Genomic DNA, 21,500 nt, shown 5'->3' on the forward strand with positions numbered 1-21,500 from the left:
GGCTATGTACTCACCCGTGGGGACATCAGAAATGCCGGTTTCAGGCATGCGCAGCGCCTGCGCTGGAAACCGGCATTTCCGATCTGTCAAGAATGGTCTTGACACAGCCTCCGGCTGCCCTGGAGCAGGGCCTCTGCGGGCAGAGAGTTCCGCTTTTTGGAGACCCTCCGCCCGCAGAAAACCCTTACAATTCTTGCGCCTCAGCATAAGGCCTGCTTTTACCAGGATAAGAGTTGAAAAATGTTTAAAAAAAAATTCACTGATTTATCATTTTAAAAAGGTAAGTTTATTTTTAGCCCCGTATAAAACTTAAATTATTTTTTCAAAAAATTAAATTTTTGTTTAAAATACTTTTAATCTATTGTAATTTCAAGTCATTTTAAAAATGTGATGTTATTTTTTAATTTATTTAAAGTTTTACTATGTTTTTTCATTGATCTCCATTCATATATTTGACAGGTCTTCCTGTCAAGTGTATGAAGGGAGATTCCCTTCTCTGATTGGCTCCCCATGGCCCACGTGATCCCAGGGACGCTGCGAACTGCCTGCGCCCCTGGGATACGTGGGCCCTCCGCAACGGCAATTTGGTGAGGCCCAGGAGCGGAAGTGTGTGCGTCCCGGGAGCCCTCAGGTAAGGGCGTAGATTTTTTTTTGGATCGCAGGCCTCCGCACGCGGGAAGCCTGCGATCAGAAAATACGGGCCTGTGTGTATTTTTAATGGAATAGAAACGTACGTTTGTGCAGTCAGATTCAAAAATCTGTCACCTATAGCCCAACGACACCTGCGAATAAATGTAATTGCATGAAGAGGTAAGTCCAGTACAGGGTTAGCAATGTTCCCGATAAGTGGCCGCACAGCAGTCTGCCGGTCCCGCGCAGCCGGCTCACCAGCTTTCAGACAGGAAAAGCCAGGCCCGCGTGGAAATTTCATTGGGCCACGCAGCCCCCTTAAAGGGGCCACGCACCCAGAAATTTTTTTTAGAGGGGGACATTAATGGTATGTAATTTAACCAGAAAGGCCCAGGCGTCAGTTTTCCAAACTTGGCCGTATTTTAGAAGGCACGGTACACAATGCGAGAATGAACAGCAGAGTTCAATGACGAGCGTTTGGACCTGCTGTCAATGAGCTTTCCTCCTGCTCCCTTGGCGACTCTTGCCGGAGTGAGGTTCCATTTGCTCCGCTACCCCTCCCAAGTGGTCGTTCCTCACCTGTGCGGCTTGGCAGTTAGTGCTGGCAGGCTGCTCGACAGTGGGAGGCTTCACAGCTGAGCCTGAGCCTGTCCTCACCTGATGTATGCTCTTTCCAGCAGGACGGTGAAGAACACTTTAATTCACTCATACCAGTAATGGACATGTTAATTCATTCATATCTGTAATTAACAATTCAATTGATTCATATCAGTAATTAATATGTTAATTCATTCATATCAGTAATGAACACTTTAATTGATTTATATTAGTAATTTATACTCTAATTGATTCATGTCAGTAACTAGCATTTAATTGATTTATATCAGTAATTAATATTTTAATTGATTCATATAATTGATTGGACACAGTAATGAATGGATTAATTTATTTGTCCAGCTGAATGAAACTGCCCCTGCCTGCATCCCTTCTTACCTATCCAACCGTAGCCAGATATCTATCCTCGGCCCCCAACACAAACTCCAATTCCTTGCCACAGATTTGATCCTCCTCCCAGCCACTGTCACAGGGTGAATCAGACTGTTCCTAACCCCAGGGGCCTCTTTGATTCACAGTTGAGCTTACAACACCGCACCCGCTCCTTCACAACGGCCGCCTACTTCCACCTCCGTAACATCGCCTGTCTCCATCTCCGCCTCAGCCGATCTGCTGCTGAAACCCTCATCCATGCTTTCGTTACCGGCAGACTCAGCTACTCCCATGCTCTCATGGCCAGCCTCCCGTTTTCCACACTCCATAAACTTGAGCCGGTTCAAAACTCTGTTAACTCACTAATAATAGCTCTCATCCATCACCCTTGTGCTCGCTGACCTCCTTCTTCTTAGGCAGTCCCTCGGAACCGAGGATGACTTGCTTCCATATTAAAAATGAGTTCTCAGGTGACTGATGAGTCCAATGCAGGACCTACAGACTCGGTCACAGGTAGGGCAGACGGTGGTTGAAGGGTCGGGTGGGTGGGGTGCTTGGGTTGATGTGCGCTCCTTGCGCTGCCTGCGCTTGGCTTCCGCTTGCTCCCAGCGAAGAGACTCGAGGTGTTCGGCGCCTTCCCGGATGCTTCTCCTCCACTTTGTGCGGTCTTGGGCCAGGGATTCCCAGGTGTCGGTGGGGATGTTGCACTTTTTCAAGGAGGCTTTGAGGGTATCCTTGAAGCGTTTCCTCTGCCCACCTGGGGCTTTCTTGCCGTATTGGAGCTCCGAGTAGAGCGCTTGTTTTGGAAGTCTCGTATCGGGCATGCGGACGATGTGACCCGTCCATCGGAGCTGATCGAGCGTGGTCAAAGCTTTGATGCTGGGGATGTTAGCCTGAGCGAGAACACTGGCGTTGGTTGTAATGTATATACCTTTAAGGGGGGGAACTACTTTTTACAGCTCATGTATACTGTAAGTACCGGCAGTGACCACACCTGTATATCGCACTGAGTAGTAATCTGTACAGTCAGTTCAACTGTGAGCCACGTTGAGTAAACACCTGTTGTACCGTTTCTGCTGCAGTCTGTATCTTATTATATCCAGACACAACATTGACGACGAGGAAAGTTCGAACCTACCTAAAACTCTGCATCACCTCCCGGGGATTCGTTCCTGGAGATCAGTGGATTGGAGGTCAAGGCCAGAGACTCGGGCGTCGACCACAGGCAACTGCCCAGTCATCCAGCAGAGACTTGAGAATTGCGGGGGAGGCTGTCGAGAGCCAGGCTTGGCTGTCCAGTCGAGGTGGTCCAGCGAAACGGGCTGGCAACAGGTAGTGCGCAGACCCTTCCCGGACAGCGGCGGGCTAGAGCCCGACTGAGCGGCACAGCAAAGGGCCGAGCAGCGTCGACGGGGGAGAGAGAGAGAGGGCAGAGCGCACAGGGCGCAGCCGGTGTTCAGGGGCCGAGCAGCGTCGGAGAGAGGGAGAGAGAGACGCGCAGAAACCCGCGAGGTGCCGCCATTGCCACGAGGACCGCCGAGTGCGGCGTTGGCAGCAGTGGGGGAGGAAGGAAAGCGCGGGGGACGCCATTTTAAGCCATTGGGAGATGCCATTTTAAACCACACCCAAAATGCCGAAGAGTGGCAGTATCACTGCATTTGACAATGAAGTCGAAGATTGGACTACATATGTCAAGCGAATAGAGGTGTACTGCAAGGCAAATGAGGTGTCAGATGACAAGAAAGCGTCAGTATTGTTAAATTTAATGGGTGCAAAGACGTATGGGTTATTACAAAATCTAGTAACCCCAACGAAGCCAATGGAAAAGAGTTTTGAAGACATAGTAACGATACTACAGGAACATTTAATCCCCACACCGCTGCTGATAGCAGAAAGATTCAAGTTTCACAAACGGAACCAGCATAAGGATGAAAGCAATGCTGATTATTTAACAGAACTGCGCAAACTATCGAAACACTGCCAGTTTGGAGCGGGACTGGCAGATACCTTAAGGGACAAGTTTGTGTGTGGGCTTCAAAGTGAAGGAACCCAGGAACGGCTTTTATCTGAAAAGGACCTTACGCTGGAAAAGGCTTTCAGCATTGCGGTATCATATGAAGCAGCAGCACGGGGCGCTGCAGAGATACAACAAAGACCGCAAGAATATGGCACAAACGAAATGTCATATGGAACAGAGAAGTGCTATCGCTGCGGCAGAACAACACACGACCAGAATGATTGCTGGTTCAAAGACAAAGTGTGCAGACAGTGTGGAAAAGTAGGACACATAACATGAGTCTGCAGGTCGGGAAAGAAAACCAGCAATAAGAAACCTACCAAAGGAAAGTACAAGAAGGTACATAAGATGACGGAGAATAGTTCAGACGAACAAAAGAGTGATAACGACTCCGAAAGCAGGGAACTGAGTTGTCTGAAACTACATAATGTGATCACAACGGAGGATCACCGAACCATTTGGGTCACTCTCAAGATAGCAGGAGTCCAGGTAAAGATGGAATTGGACACAGGATAAGCCCTAACAGTGATAAACCGACGGGACTACGAGCGGCTATTCGCACACATACCCTTGAGAGACACAAAAATTATTTTGAAGATGTACACGGGCCAAAAAGTCTACCCCAAAGGAAAAATAAGGGTGACCGTTATATATAACGGTAAGGAAACACCAAAACTAGACCTGTATATATTGCAAGATGGAGGACCACCATTACTGGGACGTGAATGGATCTGGAAAATACAACTGGATTGGCATTCCATACAGGCACTGACTGTGGCTGACAAAAAGGATGACGACGTCACACCTGGGCGACTGTCAAAGATCCTAACGGATGCGAAAGAAGTGTTCCAGCAAGGACTCGGAACACTAAAAGGCATGACAGCGACGATTAAAATTGAAGAAAACGCAAGCCCAAAATTTTTTAAGGCCAGAGCGGTACCTTATGCGATCCGCCCAGCCGTCGAAGCAGAGCTGGAGAGTCTGGAATGTTCAGGTGTACTGTCCAAGGTAGACTGGAGCGAGTGGGCTACACCCATTGTCCCTGTGATGAAAAAGTCATTGAGCAGCACGCCTGGGGAACCAAGGAAGGTTCGCATCTGTGGGGACTTTAAGGTAACAGTGAACCCGGTCCTTCACACCGTACAATATCCACTTCCGCGGATTGAAGATATTTTCGCCTCGCTATCTGGAGGGAAACGCTTCACTAAGATTGATCTGGCCCAGGCGTATCTGCAAATGGAGGTAGAAGAAGCATCAAAAAAATACCTCACAATCAACACCCATAAAGGTCTCTACCAATACAACCAGCTGGTATTCGGGGTAGCATCAGCTCCGGCTATTTGGCAGAGGGCAATGGAACAAGTCCTGCAAGGGATCCCAGGGACCCAGTGTTATTTGGACGACATCCTGGTCACGGGCGAAAATGACAGTGAGCACCTTGCCAACCTGGAGCAGGTGCTCACTAGATTGCAGGAATATGGGCTCCGAGCTAACCGCCCCAAATGCGAGTTTTTTAGAAAACAGATCTCGTATTGTGGCCACGTTATCAATAAAGAGGGGTTACATAAGTCCCCAGAGAAGATTGAGGCAGTAGTCAAGGCTCCAGCACCGGAAAATGTGTCACAACTGAGGTCGTTCCTCGGGGCTGGTAAACTACTACCATAAGTTCTTGCCAAATTTGTCTACAATACTACACCCACTGAACACCCTACTGCAAACTGGGGTGCCATGGAAGTGGAGTGACGAATGTAGCCGAGCTTTCCAGAAGAGCAAGACACTCGGGAAAGGCGCTATCCAGAAAGGATCAGGCGGCCTCCCCAAAGACTGAATATATAAATAGACTATTTTCAGCTAATGTTGCATGTTAAAAGTGTTCATTGTAATTAGTTTGATATTTAATTGTTAAATGAGTGTTATGGTACTGTTAATCTAAAAGGGGAGGAATTGTAATGTATATACCTTTAAGGGGGGGAACTACTTTTTACAGCTCATGTATACTGTAGTACCAGTACCGGCAGTGACCACAACTGTATATCGCACTGAGTAGTAATCTGGATAGTCAGTTCAACTGTGAGCCACGTTGAGTAAACACCTGTTGTACCGTTTCTGCTGCAGTCTGTATCTTATTATACCCAGACACAACATTGGTGTGCCTATCCTGCCAATGGATTTGCAGGATCTTGCGGAGGCAGCGTTGGTGGTACAATGGCTCCCAGTCACCAATGCCTCAAAGTTAAAATGCCCCAACCTTGTGTTCAGATCCCTTCAAACTCTGCCTTCCCTATCTCTGTAACCTCCTCTAGCCCTACAAACTTTGGAGATCTCTGCGCTCATCCATGACCTCTTACGCATTCTCCACTCCCTTCACCCCACCATTGGCAGTTGTGCCTCAACCTCCACGGTCCTAAGCTCTAGAATTCTCTCGCTAAACCTCTCCGCCTTTCAGACCTTCCCATAAAACCTAACTCTTTGACCAAGCTTTTAGTAACCCCTCTTAATCATAGAATCATAGAAATTTATGGCACAGAAGGAGGCCATTCGGCTCATCATGTCTGTGCCAGCCGACAAAGAGCTATCAGCCTAATCCCACTTTCCAGCTCTTGGTCCGTAGCCCTGTAGGTTGCCGCACTTCAAGTGCACATCCAAGTACTTTTTTAATGTGATGAGGTTTTCTGCCTCTACCACCCTTTCAGGCAGTGAGTTGCAGACCCCCACCACCCTCTGACCCAGAAGTTCTCCTCAACTCCCCTCGATTCATTCTACCAATTACGTTAAATCTACACCACTGGTTATTGGCCTCTCTGCTAGGGGAAATAGGTCCTTCCTATCCACTCTATCTGGGCTTCTCATAATTTTATACACCTTAATTAAATCTCCCCTCAGCCTCCTCTGTTCCAAAGAAAACAACCCCAGCCTATCCAAACTTTCCTCATAGCTAAAATTCCCCAGCCCAGGCAACATCCTCGTAAATCTCCTTCTTTGGCTCGGTGTCAATTTTTTTCTGATTACGCCCCTATGAAGCGCCTTGGGACATTTTCCACGTTAAAGTCACGGGGGAAAAATTCAGTTGGTTGCGCCACCCATTAGCACCTTAAAAGGGCGCTAAGTGGGGCGCAAGCCAACTAGCGCCCGGGCGCGGCACTGCCCACGCCTCCCGCTAAATTCTGCGGGACGTTAGTGGTGGCGCTAACCGTTAGTGCTGCGCCGCTGCCGATGATGTCATCGGTGTGCGCAGCGCCCCGCTGACGCCCCGGCTGCGATATTCGGCAGCGCCCCCTGATTGACCGCCGGACGCTATGTCCGACGGGGTCAGGGGGGCCTACCTGCGGCCGGGGAGGCGCAAATTAAAGGCGAGGTGCGGGGCAGCCATTTTTGTTGTTGGCTGTCTGCCAGCACCTGCCTGCGCTCCCGTCCCCGGCCTCCTGAAGTGCCCTTCCCGCCCCCGCGGAGTGCCGGCTGCGCTCCAAGAGCCCGGCACTTCTCTTCGGTGCCGGGCTCTTTTGCCTGCACTACCGATCCTCGGGGGCCCAGCTGGGCCCCAGATTGCGCTGCACAAGGCCCCTCCCCTTTAAGAAGGGGAGGAAGGCCTGCAATACCACAGTGCGACGTGCCGCAGCGTGTGGCGCGGCGGCACGTAGCGCCACGATATTCACTCGCAGCACCCCAAGAGGGAGGCGGGGCACCTCTAGTCGCGACGCGCTTCCCTTTGGGGCGCAAACGACCAATTTCCGGTGTGGGGGCGTGAATGTTTCTGGGGCGCGACTTTTAGCGCCCTGGTGAGGTTAGCGCCCCAAACGGGGCTATACTCAATTTCTCCCCCATTATATAAATGCAAGTTGTTGTTGCCCACCATTTTTTTTTATTCGTTTATGGGATGTGGGCGTCGCAGGCAAGGCCAGCATTTATTGTCCCTCCCTGATTGCCCTTGAGAAGGTGGTGGTGAGCTGCCTTCTTGAACCGCTGCAGTCCGTGTGGTGAAGGTACTCCCACAGTGCTGTTAGGGAGGGAGATCCAGGGTTTTGGCCCAGCGACGATGAAGGATCAGCGGATATACTTCTAAGTCAGGATGGTGTGTGACTTGGAGGTGGTGGTGTTCCCATGCCCCTGCTGCCCTTGTCCTTCTAGGTGGAAGAGGTCGTGGGTTTGGGAGGTGCTGCCGAAGAAGCCTTGGCGAGTTGCTGCAGTGCGTCTTGTAATGGTACACACTGCAGCCACGGTACGCCGGTGGTGGAGGGAGTGAATGTTTAAGGTGGTGGATGGGGTGCCAATCAAGTGGGCTGCTTTGTCCTGGATGGTGTTGAGCTTCTTGAGTGTTGTTGGAGCTGCACTCATCCAGGCAAGTGGAGAGTATTCCATCACACTCCTTACTTGTGCCTTGTAGATGGTGGAAAGGCTTTGGGGAGTCAGGAGGTGAGACACTCGCCGCAGAATACCCAGCCTCTGACCTGCTCTTGTTGCCACAGTATTTATGTGGCTGGTTCAGTTAAGTTTCTGGTCAATGGTGACCCCCAGGATGTTGATGGTGGGGGATTCGGTGATGGTAATGCCGTTGAATGTCAAGGGGCAGTGGTTAGCCTCTCGCTTGTTGGAGATAGTCATTGTCTGGCACTTCTGTGGCACGAATGTTAAAGAAGATTGTGCTCCAAAATAGTTAATACTTTTATTAAAGTGGGAGAGGAATTTCATGTGAACAGATTAGCGTGTTCCTAATGCACAGAGCAATTTCAACCTTTATTTATGTAGAGTACCCCCTTTAGCGGCATCATGAAATGCCTGTCACTGGCTGTATTGTGCTGGTGAAGAGTGGCTTCTGAATAAAAACTCCTGCTGTCTCTGAGCTTTCGTTTGAAAGCATGTAATAATAAGAGACAAAAGAAAAGGTTGAAAATGCTGGAAAATTGAAATGGAGACAGAAAATGTCGGAAATTCAATGACAAATCGATCAACATCAATGTCTGAGGAAGAATCACATCATTATTTTCTCTGTCAGATAATGATTGGTCTGCTTTGTGTTGCTAGCAATTTCTGTTTTTTTAATGTAATAGAGACAATCCCATGATTCGGGATGGGTGGCGGGGAGGGAACAGCAGATGGGGGTATAAACCCCATGCCACAAGGTGGGTGCACTGGTGCCTGAGAGTATGGGCTTTGGTTGGAGTATAGGGTCTATACATGATGTAAGATGGCACTTTCTTCTAATCCTGTAATCTTGAACTTTCACTCTTGCAGAAATGGGAGACTGGTTGAAGAAGATGATAAGTACTCGCTGAAGAGAAGCACAGAGCTGACAATAAGGAACATTTTCCGAGAGGATACAGGGTCTTACAACTGCAGGGCGACGAACAAAGCGGGAAGCGTGGAAGAACAACTGTCCTTGAAAGTCTTCGGTATGTTGGTGCTTTGTGCTATCACGCTGCTTACTGCTGACTGGCAAGGCGCTCCACAATTCTGGTACTTTGTATTATTCTCTCCTCCGATTTGCTCCTTCTCCCCTACTGAAAGACCTGGCACATGCTGCAGTAGCATTCCACAGCTCTCGATTTTCCTTACCATGTGAGCTCAATGGCAAATGTCAGCAAGCTAGTCAACAACAACAATAGCTTGCATTTATATAGCACCTTTAACGTAGAACATCCAAAGGTGCTTCGCGGGAGCATTATCAAACAAAATTTGACACCAAGCCACATAAGGAGATATTAGGGCAGAAGAGGAGTAGGTTTTAAGTAGCGTCTTAAAAGAAGAGAGGGGAGCAGAAGGTTTAGGGAAGGAATTCCAGAGCTTAGGGCCAAGGCAGCTGAAGGCATGGCCTCTAATGGTGGAGCGATTAAAATAAGGGATACGCTAGAGGCCAGAATTGGAGGAGTGCAGAGATCTTGGAGGGTTGTAGTGCTGGAGGAGGTTACAGAGATAGGGAGGGGGCGAGGCCATGGAGGGATTTAAAAAAAGGTCAAGAATGTTAAAATTGAGGCGCTGCTGTACCGGGAGCCAAAGTAGGTCAGCGAGCAGAGGGGTGATGGGTGAATGGGACTTGGTGCGAGAACGGGACTTGATTCAATGCACAGGAAGGGGAGGAAACGTCCATTGTAATTAGGTTATACTTTTCAGGAAAGATTGAACAAGCTGGGGCTCTTTTCTCTAGAAAAGAGAAGGCTGAGGGGTGACCTGACAGAGGTCTTGAAGATTATGAAGGGGTTCGATAGGGGAGACATAGAGAAGATGTTTCCACTTGTGGAGGAGTCAAAAACTAGGGGCCATAAATGTAAGATAGTCACTAATAAATCGAATAGGAATACAGGAGAAACTTCTTTACCCAGAGAGTAGTGAGAGTGTGGAACTCGCTACCACAGGGAGTGGTTGAAGCGAATTGAATAGATGCATTTAAGGGGAAGCTAGATAAGTACATGAGGGAGAAAGGAATAGAAGGTTCTACTGATAGGGTTAAATGATGATAGGTGGCTCACCTGGAGCATAAACACTGGCATAGACTAGTTGGGCCGCATGGCCTGTTTCCATGCTGTAAATTCTAGTAATTGACAGTCCTCATCTAAAGCCCACACTTACAGACTTTACAGCAAGAGTCATTGGATCATAATCAGGCAAAATGAAGATAGAACTTTCATCTTGCAATGCCTTCCACATCCTCAAGACATTCCAAGGCACTTCATAGCTAATGGAGGTAATTTTAACTTTCATTGCCCGACGTAAAACGGATGATAGCGAATCAGCTGGCTGTTTATCACCTTGCCTGATTCTCTTTTCCATTGGAGTCAATGTAATCATTAGACCAGAGTCCATCACTTCTCTCTCCCTTTATCTGTCTCTATTTACCCATCTTGTGCCCTTCTCTCCTGTCTTCTCGCCTTCCTGTTACCCAGTCATGTCCCATTTCATTTCTCCCCTCTTGGATATTTCCCCCCCTGCCCCCCCAATCCCTACCCCCAACTCTTCGCTATTCCTCAACCTTCCTAGTCTCCTGCTGCCATCCCAGGATTGACTCCCTCTTGGGTAAGCCCACAGATTCACCCTGTGCCTCTCTTGGCATTTTCCAAAGGGTGCATCGAGGCACTCGTCACTGCTTCCTCATGGGCAGCAACCCCAACTGCCCCATCCTCCTCTCTCGCCGACCTTCACACCCAGTGCACTCGCTGGGGGCTAATCCTGCCGACCTCCTTCCCATCCCCACCTACCGATGACCCCGTGGACTCAACAACCATCACCACACTCTCCGTATCTTCTTCCAGAATGTCGGTTCATTCACAAACAAGGAGCCCACGACTCAGCACCAATGTTGCCTCTAATTTTTTTGGGGGGTGCGCGGCCCCTTTAAGCCTCTGATCAGCTGAAAATTTTCAAGGGGTTCAGTCACCCTGTCCTTAATTATAGACTCTAGGAATTTCATGACAACAGATGTTAGGCTAACAGGTCTATAATTCCCTGGTTCTACTCTCTCGCCATTCTTAAATAGCGGAGTGATATGTGCAATTTTCCAATCTAAAGGAATGGTTCCCGAATCGAGAGAAAGCTCGTTAGTTCGGGCATCTTCAATGTGCTCACCTACTTCCTTTAAAACCCTGGGATGGAAACCATCTGGCCCTAGGGATTTGTCACTCTTTAGTGCCATTATTTTCTTCATTACTGTTATTTTGCTTACATTAATTTTGGTGAGTCCCTGTCCCTGATTCAACATTAGTTTCCTTGGGATTTCCCCATGCGATCCTCTTCCTCTACTGTAAATACCGGCGCAAAGTAATTATTCAACATGTCCGCCATTTCCTTATTATCATTGACAATATCGCCGTTATCAGTTTTCAAGGGGCCAACATTGCTCCTGGCCACCCTCTTTTTCCTTAAATAATTGTAAAAAAATGTTTGTGTTGATTTTGATATCCCTTGCAATTTTCTTTTCATACTCCCTTTTTGTAGCTCTTACTGTCTGTTTTGTCACCCTTTACTTTTCTTTGTATCTTTCCCATTCGCCAGAATCTGTGCTATTTTTTGCATTTTTGTATGTTTTTTCTTATAGTTTTATGTTGTCCCTTACCTCTTTAGTCATCCATTGCTTTTTTTTAGGCAAGTAGAACTCTTGCCCCTCAGGAGTATAAACTGGTTCTGTATCACATTAATTTCTCTTTTGAACATCTCCCACTGATCTTCTGTGGTTTTACCCATTAACAGATTTTCCCAGTTTACTGTGGACAGTCGCTGTCTCATCGCATTGAAGTCGGCCTCACCTAAATCTAGAACCTTAGTAGCTGTTTCGCATTTCTCCCTTTCAAACATTACGTTTAACTTGATCACGTTATGATCGCTATTAGATAAATGTTCACACACCGTTAGGCTGTTAACTAAACCTGGCTCATTACTCATTACAAAATCTAATATGGCATGTCTCCTTGTTGCCTCTAGGACATATTGTTATAGAAAACTATCCCGGACACACTCAAGAACTTCACTACTTTTCTGACATGTGCTAGTCTGCTTATCCCAATTTATATGAAAGTTAAAAAAAAACATTAAAACCACTCTGCCTTTACTACATGCTTGTCTAATCACTGCATTTATACAATCTACCACATTGCAGCTGCTACCAGGGAGCCGATACATAACTCCCACTACAGTCTTAAATCCTTTTTCTATTTCTTAATTCTACCCTTTACCTGTAGTGCATAAAACACAATTTCTGACAGTTACTCTAATCTCTTACCTTTCATTTACTTTTGAACTATTATTTAAACTACATTTTCCACCTGCCCATTTATTAGTTTAAAGTCCTTGGCCTAGAAATTCGGTGGGCTGCGCCACCAGTTAGCGCCCAAAGAGGGCACTTAGTGGGTTTAGCGCCACTGGCCACACCTCCCGCGAAATTTAGCCGGGTGCTAATGGCGGCGTTAGCCTGTAGCACTGCGCCGCCACCGATGACGTCATCGGTGTGCGCAGCGCCCCGCTACCGCCCCGATCGCGATATTTGGTAGCGCCCCCCCACTGTAACTCCTCGGTGCTGGGCTCTTTTGCCGACACTCGCGATCTCCGATCGCGCTGCAGCAGGCCCCACCCCTTTAAGAAGGGGGGAAGGCCTGCAGTACCGCAGTGCACCGTGCCGCACCGTGTGGCGCTGCGGCACGTTGTGCTGCGATTTTCAGTTGCAGCGCCCCAAGAGGGATGCGGGGCGCTTCGAGCAGCACCGTGCTTTCGTTTGGGGCGCTCAAACTGAATATCGGGTTGGCGCTCACGGCTCCTTCCGGGGCGGTACTTCCGGCGCCCAGGCAAGGGGCGCCACCGAATTTCTAGGCCCTTGTGCCCTATTTTTCCTCACCACTAGGAACCTCGTCCCAGCCCGGTTCAGGTGGAGCCCATCCTAACGGTACAGTTCCTTCCTCTCCCAATGCTGTTGCCAGTGTCCCATGAAATGGAACCCCTCTTTCACGCACGACTCCTTCAACCACAAACCACAACAATCGAGGAAGAAACCATTTAAAACGTAAGAACATAAGAAGTAGGAGCAGGAGTAGGCCATTCAGCCCCTCGAGCCTGCTCCGCCATTCAATAAGATCACGGCTGATCTGATCTTGGCCTCAACTCCACTTTCCCGCCCGCTCCCCATAATCCTTGATTCCCTTGTTTTTCAAAATTCTGTCTATCTCCGCCTTGAATATACTCAATGACTCAGCCTCCACAGCCCTCTGGGGTAGAGAATTCCAAAGATTCACGACCCTCTGAGAGAAGAAATTCCTCCTCATCTCTGTTTCACGTTCTACAGGGTAGATGCTGAGAGGATGTTTCCCCTCGTGGGGAAATCTAGAACTCGGGGGGCATAGTCTCAGAATAAAGGGTCGCTCTTTTAGAACTGAGATGAGGAGGAATTTCTTCTCTGAGGGTCGTAAATCTGTGGAATTCTCTGCCCCAGAGAGCTGTGGAGGCTGGGTCATTAAACACATTTAAGGTGGGGATAGACAGATTTTTGCAAGATAAGGGAGTGAAGGGTTATGGGGAGCGGGCAGGGAATGGCTTTGAGCCCAAGATCAGCCAAGATCTTATTGAATGGCGGAGCAGGCTCGAGGGGCCAAGTGGCCTATTCCTGCTCCTATTTCTTATATTCTTATGTTTTAAATGGGTGACCTCTTATCCTGAAATTATGCCCCCCCTAGTTCTAGATTCCCCCACGAGGGGCAACATCCTCTCAGCATCCTCTCAGTGTAGGCCCAACCTGCTCAAGCTTTTCTCATAAGACAACCCCTTCAAAACATGAGCATTCTAAATGCATAAGCTACAACAATAGAATAAGGATCTAATCAGAGTACAGTCCCCAGCACGTACACCATCACTGGGCAGCCGCCTATATCAGCAAAAGGCACTTTCCATTTGTCATAACCAGAAGCATCAATTATAAAGATGTCGCTTAAAGCCTATTAAGCGCTCCGGCTATTTAGTGCAGTTCAATAGGTACTTAAACTGTACCTACCGATTTAAAAGCTTTGCTGATTCAGGCAAAGTCAGACCTTTGGGCAGTTTCAATTGGCCCTTCGCACTAGAAGGTTAGAAACCATGGGAGACACTCAGAAAGTGGAGACTTTGGGAGCTTTAATCAGCTGATTGAAGCTGCCTAAAACCTCCACCGTCCGCCTGCCTCCTGCAGTCAGCAACAGTGCGAGCAGCTGATTGGAGCTGCCTGAAGTCTCCATCAGCTTCTTCACAGTTCACACTGACGTTTGAGGAGAATGCACCAAGTCCCACATGCCCCAGATTGCCAGTTTCCCAAAAGACGGAATGTCTTCAGGCAGCTTCAAGAGTTGTTTCATTGGTTTAAGTGTCCACCATGTACAGCGGGCAAATCGCTATCATAAAGAAGAAAGAAAGAGTTGCATTTATATCGCGCCTTTCATGACCATCGGACGTCCCAAAGCGCTTTACAGCCAATGAAGTACTTTTGAAGTGTCGTCACTACTATGGCCCAGAAATTCGGGTCGGAGGCTTCCCGCGGGTGCAAGCCCCCGACCTGCACTTACATAGTGCGCCTGCCATTGTGTTGTGGGCCCGCGTGGGATTCCGATCCTGGGCCTCCTCCAGCTGCCGGCGCGCAGTGCTCGCGTATCCCAGGGGCGCAGTTAGTTCGAAGCGTCCCCTGGGATCACGTGGGCCATGGAGAGCCAATCGTAGCAGGGAATGCTTCATTCATAAGTTTGACAGGAAGAGCTGTCAAATCTATGAATAGAGATCAGTCCCAAAACCTAACTAAAACTTCAAATAAATTTTAAAAAACATGACATTTTTAAAATAACTATAAATTGCATAAAATAACTATTTTAAACAATAATTTAAATCTTTGAAAAAATTAATTACAGTTTTTAACAGGGCTAAAAATAAACTTACCTTTCTTTAAAGTATTTAAAAATAATAAACCTGTGGAAAAAATGTTTTAATTTTACTTAATTCACCACTTACCTTGTTAAAAGCAGGCCTTGCGACTGCTTTTTAAAAGCGTAGCTCCTGGAGACTTACCCTCCCGGAGAAAGCTGTAAAAAAAATGGAATTTCCAAGCGTACGCGCTGCCTCTCCAGTGCACACGTTCGACCTGTGAACCCCTTCCTTCAAGGGAATGGAAGTTCCGGTTTTCAGTGCATGTGCAGTGCATGCACGAAAACGGCACTTTCGTTGGCCCTACGCCTGAGTACCCAGCGCGTACTCACCCGTGGGGACCCGAATTTCTGGCCCATTATATAATCGATCACCCCCATTAATTCCAATTGGATGGTATGAACAGAGTGAGCTAAGGAGACTGTTGGGGTCTGATTTATTTCCCATTCACGAGTTATCACGATCATCTGAGATAAACCATATCCCATTAACCTTCCTAACGTACCTTAATATTTCACATTTCACCCAAATGAAGGACAACATGGGTTTGATCAGGTAGGTGCAGAGAAGATGGTCCTGAAATTGTGGTCGGGGGCTTCCCGCGGGCGACTGCCTCTGAACTGCAAGTAAAATCCGCACTTACCTGATGGCTCCGGACCGACGAAGACTGGCGCTCCCTATTATGTCCGTGTATAATTGAGACATGGACTGCAGGAGTTGGTTACAACAGGTGTTTACTGAGTGGAGACAAAACAGGAACTGCTATGCAAAGTTACTCCACAGGCTTATATACAGGGGTGGTCACTACTGGTACTGCAGTATACAGGGGCTGCAGAATATAGTTCCTTCTGCAAAGTACATACACTACAATTCCTCCCCTTTTAGCTAAACAGTACATAACATTCGATTAATAATTAAATAACATATTTACAATTAGAGTTGCTATATACATTAGCTGAAGTTAAGCAATTATAAGTTCAGTCTTTGAGGAGGCTTCCTGATTCTGTCCGGATAACGCCTCTTTGGGGTATCAGGTTCTTCTGGCAAAGTTGATTCGGGATCAACGTCGTTGTTTGGTTCGTCTGCTTCCAATATCACCGATTCTGAGGTAGATGCAATTGGTACTTCGGTTTCATCACCAGGTGTATCGGATCGTGGTGTGGATTTGACGTTTTCCAGTGACTCTAGAATCTGGTCAGCATGGCATCTTACAATGCTCTCTCCAACGTCCACGGTATACATTAGAGGTCCTTGCCGTGTGCAGATCGTTCCTGGCTGCCATTTCTCTGTGCGGTAGTCCCGGGCCAAAACTGGTTGACCTATCTTAAAACTCCTGGTCGGCCTTTCATTCATATTCTGAAACTGTCTGTTCTCCACATCTCTTCTGATGTTTGGCTTAACCAAATCCAAGGGGCATCGTAGTCTTCGATTGAAGAACATCATGGCTGGAGTTTGGTTGGTAACCGCATGTGTTGCATTCCAGTAGGCAAACAAGAAGTTATCCACCTTGTGTTGTAGGGGTATGGCTTCATTACACATTGCCTTGATAGCCTTCTTGAATGTTTGAACGAACCTCTCAGCCAATCCATTGGTGGCTGGATGATATGGGGCGGATGTGTAATGCTTAACACCATTGTTCTTTAAGAACCTCCGGAACTCTTCAGACACAAACTGTGGTCCATTGTCGGAGCAAATCTGTTCAGGCAGCCCATTTCTGGCGAATATGGTTCGTAAGACTGTGATAGTTTTTTCTGTGGTGGTTGAGGACATTTTTATTACCTCTGGCCACTTTGAATGTGCATCCACCGCAATTAAAAACATCGAGTCCATAAATGGACCAGCAAAATCAATGTGCACCCTTTGCCATGGAGATGAGGGCCACTCCCATGGATGTAGAGGGGCTTGTGGTGGGGCGTTTTGGACCTTCTGGCATCCTGTACAGCTCTTGGTCATCTCTTCGATTTCTCTATCGATTCCCGGCCACCACACAAACTCTCTGGCTAAGTTCTTCATTTTTACCCCTCCCAGATGACCCTCATGAAGCTCATTGAGCACTCTATCCTTCAACTTGGGTGGAATTACTACTCTGGATCCACACATCAAGGTTCCTCTGCACACTGACAGCTGTTCTCTTCTCGGCGAGAATGCTGGCAACAGTGGTTCGCCATGTGCTGGCCATCCCTTCACCGTTAAATCAGAGACCCTAGAGAGTGTCGGGTCATTTCGTGTTTCCTTTTCTATGTTTGCATTCGTCACAGGTAGACATTCGACTATGGTCGAGTGGAATATCTCCACAGGATCCACTGCAGGTGCTTCTTCCACTGTCGGCAATGGTAGACGCGACAATCCATCAGCATTCCCATGCTGTTTAGTTCCTTTGTACTCGATGTCATATTTGTGTGCCCCTAGGAAAAGGGACCACCTCTGTAGCCGTTGTGGTGTCATTATCGGGACGCCCTTCTGAGGGTTGAAAATGGAGACGAGGTTGATGATCAGTTAGTAGAGTAAATTTCTGACCGTGCAGGTAGTGATTGAACTTCTTCACCCCCCACACCAGGCTGAGGGCCTCTCTGTCAATCTGGGCGTAGTTACGCTCGGCTGAAGTTAACGAGCGTGACGCAAAAGCTATCGGCCTCTCTGAACCATCAAGGAATTTATGTGACAGTACCGCTCCAATGCCGTAGGGAGACGCATCACACGCCAATCTTATCGGTAGTGATGGGTTGTAGTGAGCCAATACTTCTCTTGAAGTGATTAGGTCTTTACTCTCCTGAAAGGCCCGCTTACATTCATCGCTCCATTTCCATGCTACTCCAGTTTGTAGTAGGGCGTTCAGTGGGTGCCGAATTGTGGACAAATTCGGCAAAAACTTATGGTAGTAATTCACCCATCCGAGGAATGACCTCAGTTGCGACACATTTTCAGGCGCTGGAGCCTTAACTACCGCTTCAATTTTGTCAGGGGACTTATGTAACCCTCTTCATCAATCACGTGGCCACAATACAATATCTGCTTCTTAAAAAACTCGCACTTGGGGCGATTGGCTTATAGCCCATGTTCGCTTAGTCTAGTGAGCACCTGCTCTAGGTTGGCAAGGTGTTCACTGTCATTTTCACCTGTCACTAGGATGTCGTCCAAGTAACAGAGTCCCCGGAATCCCTTGCAGGACTTGTTCCATCGCTCTTTGCCATATCGCCGGAGCTGATGCTACTCCGAATACCAGTCGATTATACTGGTAAAGACCTTTGTGAGTGTTTATCGTGAGATACTTCCTAGAGGATTCTTCAACCTCCATCTGCAAATATGCTTGTGCTAGGTCAATTTTTGTAAAACGCTTCCCTCTAGATAGTGAGGCGAAAATATCTTCTATCCTCGGGAGAGGATACTGTACTGTGTGAAGAACTGGGTTCACCGTCACCTTGAAGTCCCCACAGATGCGAACCTTCCTTGGCTCCTCAGACTTATTGTTTAACGTTTTTTTCATGACAGGAACGATGGGTGTCGCCCACTCACTCCAGTCTACCTTAGATAACACGCCTGCATTCTCCAGATTCTCCAGCTCTGCCTCGACGGCTGGGCGAATTGCATACGGTACCGGTCTTGCTTTGAAAAACTTGAGAATTGCATTCTCTTCTATTTTTATCGAGGCAGTTACGCCTTTAAGAGTTCCCAGTTCTTGTTGAAATACCTCTTTAGCGTTAGCTAAGATTTTTGACAATCGTCCAGGTGTGACGTCATCCTTTTTACCAGCCACAGTCAGTGCCTGAATGGAGTGCCAGTCTAAACTTATCTTTCTGATCCATTCACGTCCCAATAACGGTGGTCCACCATCTTGCAGTATGTACAGATACAATTTCTGTATTTCCTTGCCGTTGTATTCGACAGGCACCCTTATTTTCCCTCTGGGGTATACTTTCTGCCCCGCATACGTCTTCAAGACAATGGGTGTCTCTTTCAAGGGTATGTGTAAGAATAGCCGCTCGTAGTCTCGTCGATTCATGACGGTCAGGGCTGATCCTGTATCCAATTCCATTTTGACTTGGGACCCTGCTATCGTGAGGGTGACCCAAATGGTTCGGTGATCCTCTTTTGCGATTACGTTGTGAAGTTTGAGACAGCTTAGTCTCTTGTTCCCGGACTCACTATCGCTCTTCTGGTCTTCGGAACTACTGTCCGTCATCTTTTGTACTTTCCTGCACTGTTCCTTAGTAGCCTTTTTGTTGTCGTTAGTCTTCTTCCCAGACCTGCAAACTCGTGCAATGTGTCCCCCATCTTTCCGCATAGCCTGCATATTTTGTCCTTGGACCAGCAGTCCTTCTGGTCATGGGTTGTTCTGCCGCAGCGATAACATTTTTCAAATCCCCGTGTCATTTCATGGGTGCCGTATTCCTGTGGCTTTTGTTGTATTTCCGCAGCTCCCCTTGCTGCTGCTTCGTACGATACTGCCATGCTGAAAGCTTATCTAGCGTCAGCTCTTTCTCTGAGAGTAACCTCTTCTGGGTTCCTTCACTCAGGAGTCCACAGACAAATTTGTACCGTAGTGTATCTGCCAGTCCTGCTCCGAACTGGCAGTGCTTTGATAGCTTGCGTAGTTCCGTAAGGTAATCAGCATTGCTCTCATCTTTATGCTGATATCTCTTGTGGAATTTAAATCTTTCTGCTATCAGCAGCGGTGTAGGATTTAGGTGTTCCTGTAGGATATCAACAATTTCATTAAAACTCTTCGGCATCGGTTTGGCTGGAGAGATCAGGTTCCGCAATAGGCCGTACGTTCTTGCACCCATTAAGTTTAGTAGTACCGATGCCTTTTTCTCATCGGCTACTTCGTTTGCCTTGCAATATACTTCGACTCTTTCCACATACGTGGTCCAGTCTTCTATTGCATTATCGAAGGCAGTGATATTGCCAGTCTTCGGCATCTTGGAAATCTAAGATGGCGCCTCCCGCGCTTTGCCTTCTTCCCCGATTGAACAAAATGGCGCCTCCCGCGCTTTGCCTTCTTCCCCGCTGGATTAAGATGGCGCCTCCCGCGCTTTCTGTCTTCTCCGCTGCTGCTAGCGCTGTTGCTGGCGTTTTTATGCCTTGATGGCGACACCCTATGGCCTTCGCGCACTTCCCCCCCGCGCTGCTGCTAACGCCGCTCTCCACGGTCCCCGTGGCAAACTGCAGCTCCTCGCAGCTTTCTGCGCTGCTAATTTCTTTTATTTTCCCGTCGTCAGAGCAAACCCTACGGTACACTTTCCTCCCTCTTCTCGGGTCTGTACGCTGCCCGGCTTCGTAGCACCGGCCGCGCCCTGTGTGCTCCACCCTCTCTCTCTCTCTCCTCTTCCCGACAACGCTGCTCGGCCCCGTTGAAAAGCCACCTGATCGAGCTCTAGCCCGCCGCAGCCCAGGAAGGATCAGTGTACTACCTGCCACCAGCCCGATTAGCTGGAACACCATAGACAGGATAACCAAGCCCTGCTCTCGACAGCCTCTCCTGCAAATCTTCAAATCCGCTGAATCAGAGGCGGTTGCCCACGGTCGACGCCCGTTTCTTCTGTTTGTTTTTTTTTCTTTCTTCCTTCTGGCCTCGACCTCTAACAACTTCGCTTCAGGGATGGATCCCCATGAGGTGGTGCAGAACTGTAGGTAAGTTCGGATCTACTCGTCGCCAGTATTATGTCCGTGAGTAATTGAGACACGGACTGCAGGAGTTGGTTACAACAGGTGTTTACTGAGTGGAGACAAAACGGGAACTACTATGCAAAGTTACTACACAGGTTTATATACAGGGGTGGTCACTACTGGTACTGCAGTATACAGGGGCTGCAGAATATAGTTCCTTCTGCAAAGTATATACACTACACTCCCGAGCCTGCAGGCGCGGAAAGGCCCACGTATCCCAGGGCCGCAGGCAGTTTGCCAGCGTCCCTGCGATCGCGTGGACCGGCCCAACCAATCAAAAAGGGGGATTCCCATTATGCTTAGGCATATTAAGCATAATAGGAAACACATAAAAATTACATTTTCACACAACCTAAATAAAAATAAATATCACATGTTTAAAATTAATACAATTTAATTAAATAGCTAAAATTTAATTTTTTGAAAAATAAATGTAAACATTTTTAAAAGGGGCCAAAAATAACCTAAACTAATTTTAAAGTTTTTTGAATGTTGAAATGATTTTTTAAAAATTATTTTAATATTTATTTTCACCCTTAAGCTGGTAAATGAAGACTTTCGGATTCATACGATCTGTCAAGCTGAAACTTGATCTTGCGGGGCACTTACGATCGCGTACGCTGCGCGCATGCAGTCATAGGCCCCGGAAAATCCGGGCCAATGTTTCCACTTGTGGGGAAGACCAGAACTAGAGGCCACCAATAAATCCACTAAGGGATTCAGGAGAATCTTCTTTACCCAGGGAGTGGTGAGAATGTGGAACTCGCTACCACAGGGAATGGTTGAGGTAAATAGCGTAGATACATTTAAGGGGAACATAAGAACATAAGAAGTAAGAGCAGGAGCA

General features: G+C 47.7%; 1 protein-coding gene across 3 annotated transcripts in view; it reads left to right on the forward strand.

Annotated features, from left to right (window-relative positions):
* Positions 1-21,500, forward strand: part of ncam2a (neural cell adhesion molecule 2a) — a 659,443-nt gene that overhangs the window by 150,063 nt on the left and 487,880 nt on the right. For all 3 annotated transcript variants that reach the window (XM_086007257.1, XM_086007258.1, XM_086007256.1), the window contains one exon: positions 8,864-9,021. In XM_086007257.1, the coding sequence (XP_085863383.1) occupies positions 8,864-9,021 (158 nt within the window). The remainder of the gene's footprint in view (positions 1-8,863; positions 9,022-21,500) is intronic.

Source organism: Somniosus microcephalus, chromosome 14, assembly GCF_052327205.1.
Source record: "Somniosus microcephalus isolate GS21.2 chromosome 14, FLI_Smic_1.0, whole genome shotgun sequence".
Lineage (NCBI taxonomy): Eukaryota > Metazoa > Chordata > Chondrichthyes > Squaliformes > Somniosidae > Somniosus > Somniosus microcephalus.